Below are 9,315 nucleotides of genomic sequence, written 5' to 3' on the forward strand. Positions count from 1 at the left end.
CTCTTTCTGGCATATGACTCTCTTTTGCCCCTCATGGGAAAAAAAAGTCAATGCAGGCAGGCTGCAGAAGGATGGGAAACCAAACACAGAATATAACTTGTCCTTAGGAAGTAAACAATACCAGGGGCCTTGAACACGACATCCCCTACAGACAGAGACATTTGTTTTATAGTGGAGCCACTAGAACATAACAAATACCAAGAACTGCGATAATTTCACTCTCTCCCCCATCACGTGCCTGCTGCCTTTTAGCTACAATGCAGGGAGTATCAGTGCAACTCAGCGAGGGTTACTGACAGCTGTATTTGCTGCTGGCTGCCCTGGCCATTGAAGCCAAAGGCAACTGTTTTAAAGAAAGGAGTAGCTGTCACACTGACATTCTTTGTGAGAAAAAGAGACTGGATGAAGGCACAAGTGCTCTGGTTTACTGAGCCAGTCAAGCTGAATCCATACACGCATAGATATGCAATTCTGACATCTTGGAGACTGAAAATAAACAGATACAGTGGGATTTGTGAGGTGAGATGTTTATCAGACTACCTCACTCCTGTGTGAGGTACTTAGATCCTAGGCTGCTGCCTGCTGTCAGTTTCACAAAGGAAAGATTCTATGTATCACTGCAGTTGCACCTCCTTCCAATGAAAATGGAATTGAACAGATCATTGTGATGAATTTCACAAGAGCCAAGGAAGTGTCCTTAAAAAAATGCAAATTATTAGAGCTTATTAATCAAGCTTTTCATATATTCACTCTAGGCAAGTTCACTTGCAACTAAATAGCAAGGCCCTTTTCTTTGAAAAAAGCCTCAGTTACTCAATGATTACAAGTTAAAACACAAACCATAAATTCATAAACCATATGATCTAAATCAACATCCTTAGATTATGTTGCGGCTGGGTTCTCTTGTGCTGTCATCTGAGAACTCAAACCCCAACATTCTCACTCATTCCAGAGTGTGTAGGAGAAGAAAAACACTAGACATGCTCTCCCATCTGTAAAACACAAATAATTTATTTAGATAAACCTTTAAGAACTCTCTCAAGCATCACAGTATACTAGTGTACAATTAATGACAAACTTCAGACATCATGCTTTTGGTGCAAAGTATAAATTTAACGTTAAATGCCACAAGATGAATTTTCATTACTTCAAAGAAGCTTATGATTGACAACTTAACAATAAACATTATCAGTATTAACTATCCAATTTAATTTTTATATAGCTTTGAAAAACTCTGGATTGCTGGGAAAAAATCCTGTCTGTTAGCTGTCATAGTCAGAAACATTCCTGGCTGAAGTCACACGATTCAGCAGTGTACTTTTAAGTTCTGTGAAAGTATTACTATCTTCCACATGATGATATCCCCGCACTCAATAGAATCGGTGAGTTGATTTCAGTCTCTTTTTTCCTGGTAACAATATTTCCTCAGGATTCTTGCTTTTTTGTTGGTTTATCTACGTAAGGAGTGTTGTCCTGTAGCAGATCTTTCCTGGGTATGAGTACTGAAATAGAAAAACAAACAAACAAACAAACAGTAAGACTATAATCTTACGGAAAATACTACTTCTAATTCTAAAGGTGTTTTTACATTTACAGACAAAATATCCGGTTACTAAAATGAGGATCTGAACTCCTGGTAAGTTTACAAGTAGCATCATGATATCTAAGATTTTAGCATCATACTAAGATTTTACTTTCAGCTGCTCACAATAATGTTTTCTCGTCTCCTTTAATAAGCATTGAAAATTTTGATATTAAGAAGCCATAAAAAATTATAAAGTTTTGCATTCACTTTTAGCAGGAGGATGAACGGCATTTTTTCAAGCCTGAGTCATATTATGCTTTCTTCAGTAGTTTCAAAAAATGAATACTGGGTTTGACTTAGCCCTCCTCACCAAGTCTTGGAATGTAATCTGCAATACTTACTTTGTCACACCTACTTTAAAGGCCAACAGGAAAAGAAAGCACCTAGTGAAAATTACTGTCACTATATTGTTACAGAACTAACTATTCTGTGTCCTTTGTTACTGAGTCCCTTGTGCTATTCAGCTGTGGGCCCATGTTTTCTCTCCTCCTCGTTCTGTTGCTGATACACCTGGCTGTCCTAACCCCATCCCCACACACATAGGATTAGAATACAAGCTGGTATTTAAACATGAATCTATGTGGCTTTTGGAAGGGAAGTTCTGCCTTACAGTCCCTGCTGGAGTTCTCTGAATGGTGCTTCAGAGGTTACCACAACGTGTTTGGATTCCCTAAAGTCCCTCAGCCAATACTTTTATAAAACAACAACCATGTTATGACAGAAGTCTTGTACAGGTAAGTCCCTGGTTAAACTGTAAGATGTGAACAATAAATAAGCAGGTTATCCATTGGAGTGATGTCAAACATGGAGGTGTACAGGTATTTTCGCTGACATGTCACTGTTCAACGTATTTGTAAGTAACCTCTGAAGAAAAGGTTTTTATTTATACCATCCTGAACAATTTCATTAAGAAAATGTCTTACTGTGAAGAATAGCAAGACACGCTAAAGACTTGACTGAGTAAACTGAAGGACATGCAATGCACACAGATCAAGATAAATACTAACCTCACAAAGGAAGTGGTAAGTTCAGAACTGATTATGACCACTCTCATAAGTTTAATGAGTACATGTTATAAAATATATACATAAAATGCATGCTTGGCAGCCAAAACTTAAATTTAGAATTAGCAGCGACTATTAGCAGGAATCCAGTTGAAAATGAAAGAGAACATTATTGTGCCATTGTTTCGTATAAATGCCTCCTTGCTCACAGTGTGCAATGAATAGCAAGAATAATCACATGCATTCACCTGTTGTTTCTGAGAGCTGTTTCATGGGGGAAGTGAAAGAAAAAGAGGCAATAAAGGACTTAAAAATTCATGAACAGCTTGGTGAAAATGAAAAGTAATTGGAGAGAAGCCCATTGAAGATAATTAAACCAGAAAATGTCCCTGACTCAGGAAGTGCTGCCAGGTGTGAACAGCTGAAAGAGGTGCAAATTCACTTTGTCTGTTCCTATTCTTCAGCTGTTATCTGCCTGGAATCACTGTGGAAGACTTGACTCTGGTCCAGACTTATCTCTGGCCTTTATCACAACTGCTGTTTTAAAGTTAAATGTTTAACCAAAACTAAAATTGAAAATTGGTACAAAACTACAGACAACACTAAACAGAAGTAAAAGGAAACAATGTACACAGATGAAGATTTCCTGTATTCTCTACCACACAGCTGTATTCTGAGCCTCCCTGCTACTTTTCTTTTTGACTACAAGATAAAAGAACTTCTAAACCAGCATCAGAATTTTATAGACTTTGCATTGAGGTAACCACTGTGTCACAGATCTTACACAGCACAACCTGAAACTGAAACCGTTGGAAAAACATTTTGGAAAAGAACACTCAATCCTCAAAGAAAAAGCTATTCTATGGTCAGTGTACATACCGCATTTGCTAATGCTCCTCAGGCAGCCCCTCTACCTATCTGGTAGAGCAAGCACCTGCAGATAGGTACTGTGGCCACTGCCTTTAGACACATGCTGACTGACTAGCCTGTACATGCATACTGACTACATATCTAATCGCTGACCTTCTTAATAGTTATAGCTAGTTAAGTGCATTAAATCACTACCTATTTTCTACCAGCCTCCATACTTCAAAATATTTGTATGGAAACTTTGTACCTTTGAAACCTCCACTTGTCCTACACAGTGACATTAATGAACAGCTTACATTAAGAATTTCAGCAAAAATAACAGGCTATTTGCCTCACTATTCCTTTCCTTATTTTCACATTCTATATATATTCACTAAACTATAACATATTTAAGTATATTTTTAGCATGCAGGTTTACTCACCTATTTTATCAGAATCTGTGTGAACCGCCTGAATAACAGAAGTTCTGAGAACCACTTCAACATCTGAAGCTATTTTCAGAAGCTAGTACAAGGAGTAAGAAGAAAAGAACAACAGAGTAATTTAAATTATATGTGACTGTTTCTGAAGATATTTTCCATACTAGACAACTATTCAAATAATAAAGTCACTCGATTGTACTACTCAGTTACTTATGTGCTAAGTATACATTGTTTTTGCCTTGGGGATCCTGGAATAACTTAGATTGATATGTATGTGACCTTGACCTTGACATGGAGTACATGGTGAGGGAAACTGGCTCAGTTAACACACATACCCAATTACAACTGCAAATGAATAAAGTGAAATGCTGAGGTTTCACAGAAGAACTGTGTAGGAACAAGGCACTACCTAAAGACTACCTGAAGTATTAGTATTTGGCAAAAGGCCTAGAATTTCTTCTCTCACTAAGAGGATAAACTGAAGCAGCCTTGTAAGCTTTGCTGAGCCGTTAAGAGAAGTCTAATACTTGTTTGCATGATACCTGTGTCAGAAATAAATGAAATTGCTCAAGTCAAACATTTCAGGAGACATGTTCACACTAGGAAGTGGCATGTACCAACAGAAGTGCAACTTTGCAAAAGGCTAGAGCTCAAACACTTGACATCAACACTGCATTTCTCGTGCTCTTGCCTTTTGAGGGCCTGGAGCAGGTACCCTCCAGTTGCCCCTGCTGAAAGCCCATTAGCAGCCAGGCTGCATGCTACTGAAGCACAGCTTCCTCTTCAGATTGACCTTAAGGCAATTCTGTTAGTTGCTCTGACACTTCACAAAACAAGACAAACCACAGGAAGTGGAAACAACCAAGGCAACTTCATAAGCGCATTCCTGATCTGAACTAAAACTGGTGCACTAGATTCAGTTGCATTTCTCATTCTCATACTGTAAGACAGTTACCTTGATCTCCTTATGGTACTTTGATCTTGACACTAGCAAGTACATACAGATACAAATATTTGTTGTCATATTAGAATACACTGTAGCTTTCTATTCTGGCTGGTCAATATTCCATTTTTTCAGTTGCTGTCCAAAGCAGAACACTAACAGCACCACATTAACGCAAGCAAGCACTCAAACTTTCTCAAGTCCTGCATATAATTTGATTCAGGTTCCTCTGCAACCAAGTCTATTCAGTGTGGACAAGTAATATATGTGACAACTTCTGTGATGTTCCAAGGAGTGTGTAGCTGGGATGGAAGCCTAGTATTTCTTCCACTGAAAGAGTTAATCAAATATCAACTAACCCACATTAACAAGTCACATATGTGTATTTTGTAGATTGCTTGCAAAACAAACATAGATTTCAGAATTGCAGAAAATATTTTTCCTGTAATCTATGAGAAAAACAACCCTGAACACATAATTTAGCTGATCAGAGAGTATTGTTACAGGAGGCTGATAACAAGCTGAAATTCAGGAATTGCTAACTAAAAGCTCAGAACTGTTTATATTACTGTTCAGTGGCTGGTATGAGGAAAAGCTTTATATTTTATTTCTTTGAAGGAGAGACGTAGGCACTTTCTTTCCACCAATGCTCAGTGACAATGTAAATACAGTCTGATAAAAGGCTGAACAACAAGGACTAAGTTGTTCACTCTGTATGAATGTTAATAACTAAAATTATCTAAAATACAGAAGTTCTGCTTCAGTTCACAGTAACTTTCAGAAAAAATTACTCAGCAAAAACAGTTAACAGTTGGGCAAAGGTAACTAACTTAGTGAGGTACTTCTAATGCATGATGAGGAAAGAATAAAAAAAATGCCTGTAGGACAATTAATATATACTACAACTTTACTATACTACAATCAACAAATCATAATAATTTTGCTGGTTTTAGCCTTCCACAAAGATGTTGACTCATATGTGATCTGTTAGAAAGTGAGCAGATTGTTTAATTTCTCTGATTGCTTCTGTTTCTCTAAACAACAATGAACAGGTGACCACAGTGCAGACAGATATTATAAGCAAGCATAAAGTATTTACATGAAAATTGCAACTTTACACATTTTCTCCTAGAATTTTATTATAAACTTCAAAATAATCAAGTTGAACTACCAGAGCAAACTTTCTACTTATGTGTTTTTGTATGCACAAAATTATATAACAAATTCTAAATACCACTGGAGGTATCTATATATTTATAAACAAAGATCCACGTAGAAGTCTTTCTAAACCAACCTGGCTTTCATGATGTTTCAATGTGTTTACAGCGGTTTAAAGATCCTTTAAGTAAAAAAGTAGTTTCTAAATATTCTTACATAAAGTGGGAAAAAAGCCCCAAACAATAGAAAGCAAGCAAATACCTCATTAATCTTCTCTTCTGATGTCTCATCTCGGTTATTTCTGAATTCTTCATTTATCTTTTGTCTTGCAGCTAAATAAAGTAAACAAATAATATAGCATGAACAAAAATTGTATTTTTAATTTGTCACTGCCCCAAAGCTAAGAATCTTAAGTCCTTTATGGCACCTTCCTGGGGCACTCTGATCAAAGTATTTCTATGTAATATTTCTATGTAATTCACTTGATGTCACCTTTTAAATTGACTGGTATACTAACAAAATAAGATTCCCAATTTAGCATTCTGTATTGCATACATATGGTAGTAAAAAAGCAGGATTTTACCCCTTGAGGAAAAACCATACATAGAGAAATAATTAGTACAGCTAAACATGCTCTGGTTGGACTGAATGGAAGTTAAAAAACAGAAGGAAAGTATCTTCCAGGAAGATCAGGAACATTTAAAAAAGGGACATTTCCTTTCTAAAATATGTGTGGGTGCTTGAATCTAAGGATCATTTTTTTGGTTTTGTTTCAAATGAAAGGATATCTGGTTATGGACCACAAGTTTTCTCAATTATTACTTGAAATTATGGGAGTAAAGAAAGATTATGTCAATAATTCTCATTCTCTGTATTCTGAGAAGATAATTCTACAAAATATAGGTAAGCACACCACACAAAACAAGTATCTCACCTTCAAGGGCTTTGGTATCATTTTTAAAAACTTCTTGCCGTGTTCTGTGTAACAACTTGAAAAGCTTCAAAACCTGCTAATACAACATCAATAGAATTAACTTATTTGCTAGCAGGATTGTTAGTTAAAATGAATATTTTACAATTGAAAATGTTTTGGTTTAAATTTAATGTTCTTTCAATTTAGTACAGAATTTGATATAGAATCAGTATCTAAGAGGCTTTACTTAAATTCCCGATTAAAACACTTGCAGTCAAAGCAGATGTGATGTCATCAAAATCTAAGACAGGTCTAGATATTTCAAATTACCGTAAGATGCTAGCACCACAACCCTAAATAATAATTTTGAAAATACATGGACTCATGCATTATTTATAGTGCCCATATCAAATAAACCCTACAGAACTGGAATAACTCTAAAAGTCAAGTTGGCATTATCGTGGTGGCATCAGTGGGTATTCTCCAGGTATTGAAAAAAAGACAGAAAAAGAAATGGCTGAAGTATTCTCACATAAAAATCTTCTACAGGTGATGTAGCAAAACCAACGCAAAGTCCTTCCCTTAAATACAATTGCCAGGTCAGTAAATGAAAACTTCAGTAAAAACTTAGGATCTACAGTGTAGAGAAGACAGACCTGAATATGAATGAAAAGCAAACCCCCTGAGAACCTCAGGTCCCAGTCATGTGATTTTGGTTGACCATTCACACAGACTGTAAATACAGAAATCCTCACTGTGAATACACAAATCCTTATGAGACTCTTTTGGTATTTGCCACAGACTGAAAGAATCCCTGACAAGCACCAGAAAAACATAACCTTGATAACAATATGCCTTTTGGAGCTTCTTCTAGTACTTCCTATCTTGTTTTGACACCTCTAGAGGGCACAATTCCAGGGACTTTAGAATAATCCCGAATTGTTTTCTCTTGATTAGTAGTCCAAATATTTTTTATTACGAAACACAGGGCTGTAACTCAGAAAAGAATCAGCAAATGAAGAGAGCCATGTTGCCTTTAACTGTGCCATTACCCAGACGGGTGAATCTGTGGAAAGTAAACTCATAGAATTAAACCACAAGAAATAAACTTTTTGCTTTGCAGACAATTTAATATCCTAAAATTTTCCTATCCTATACTATTTTCTGTCATCTCTGCAAATAGCAAATTAATATTACAAGTGGTTTATATTGAAGACGCCTATGGTAAAACTAGAAGTTTTTAACGATATTTTTGAACAATTTGATGAGCCATTTTCAGGCATCTTCCCACCCTTACAGTAGTCTACAGCTTCCTCACGAGGGGATAAGGAGGGGCAAGCACTGATCTCTTCTCTCTGATGTGCAGTGAGAGGACCCAAGGGAATGGCCCGGAGTTGTGTCAGGGGAGGTTTACGTCGGGTATCAGAAGGTTCTTCACTCAGACGTGGCTGGGCACTGGAACAGGCTCCCCAGGGAACCGGTCACAGCACCGGCCTAAGAGAGCTCAGGAGGCTTTTGCAAAACTCTCAGGCACAGAACTGCTGTATTAGAAGGTTTTGATCAAGATATATTAATGTAGACACCTCTGACCTCTATAGCCACTGCTTTAACACAGAGCTCCGCAAATACAGTCGACTGTACTCCCAAAACTAGGCTTCAAGACACCTCCGAAAGAGGTACCGACAGAACATTACACCGTAGTAACGAAAGGGTTTATTAATTCCTGTGTCCTTGTCTTTCTCTATCCTACTCTCACGAGACGCGCTTTTGATGTATTTTAACCTCTGCTTATCACGTCTCCCTTCCTTTTACCGCAATGGCCTTTGCGTGCAAATCGCTACTTTCTTTTACCTAGTTTTTTGTCCTTCTTGTCCTGAAAGTTTATGCCTTTTGGCTCTACAAAAGCTACAATGCTCCAGCCTCCCAGCACGGATAGAATGTGTGTGTGTGCGTGTACCACTCGCCTGCCCGCGGCTCCCCATGGCACCCGCGCCCGCACCGTCCCACCGGCGGAAGTGCCGCAGCGGAAGAGCAGTGCCCTCCCGCGCCGCGCGGTACCGGTGCGGCCGCCAGTGCTGTCCCCCGGGCGCCGTCCGCCGCCGCCGCCGTTCCGAGCAGCCTTTGTGCCCCGCCCCGCTGCCACCGGCGCTGGGGCTGGCGCGGCGTCACAGACTCGCAGAAGGTACTTCCAGCTCAGCCTGGAATGGACCACAGTGGCTCATCTGGTCCAACGTCCCTGCTCAGGCAGAAGCATCCCAGAGCACTTGGCACGATTGTGTCCGGATGGTTCTATCCTCACTGGGGAGTTGTCTGCACAATCTGCTCCGGTGCCCGCACAGTTAAAGAACTTCTTCCTCGTGTTCACAGCAACTTCCTGTGCATGCCCACTGCCTCTTGTCCTATCGCTGGGCACCACTGCG

The 9,315-nt window shown here is 38.6% G+C and overlaps 1 protein-coding gene across 2 annotated transcripts; it reads right to left on the reverse strand.

The window, feature by feature from the left end:
• Positions 1-991: 991 nt before the first annotated feature.
• LYRM7 (LYR motif containing 7) lies at positions 992-8,958 on the reverse strand. Of its 2 annotated transcripts, XM_033086140.2 has the most exons (6): positions 8,860-8,958; positions 6,917-6,989; positions 6,244-6,314; positions 3,882-3,963; positions 2,838-2,853; positions 992-1,502 (listed from the first exon to the last, which is right to left on the reverse strand). In XM_033086140.2, exons 1-6 carry the CDS (start codon positions 8,875-8,877, stop codon positions 1,451-1,453), a joined length of 312 nt encoding a protein of 103 aa, XP_032942031.1. In that variant the 5' UTR covers positions 8,878-8,958; the 3' UTR covers positions 992-1,450. The 2 variants fall into 2 exon arrangements, with proteins under 2 accessions (XP_032942031.1, XP_032942030.1); XM_033086139.1 differs by lacking the exon at positions 2,838-2,853.
• Positions 8,959-9,315: the final 357 nt, after the last annotated feature.

Source organism: Catharus ustulatus, chromosome Z (genome assembly GCF_009819885.2).
Source record: "Catharus ustulatus isolate bCatUst1 chromosome Z, bCatUst1.pri.v2, whole genome shotgun sequence".
In the NCBI taxonomy this organism is placed as follows: Eukaryota; Metazoa; Chordata; class Aves; order Passeriformes; family Turdidae; genus Catharus; species Catharus ustulatus.

Coding starts and splice junctions, on each gene's coding strand:
- LYRM7 (XM_033086139.1), bottom strand. Junction 3,964..6,243: donor CAGAAGAGAAGATTAATGAG/GTATTTGCTTGC, acceptor TCCTTGTACTAG/CTTCTGAAAATAGCTTCAGA. Junction 1,503..3,881: donor CACAGATTCTGATAAAATAG/GTGAGTAAACCT, acceptor TTTCTATTTCAG/TACTCATACCCAGGAAAGAT.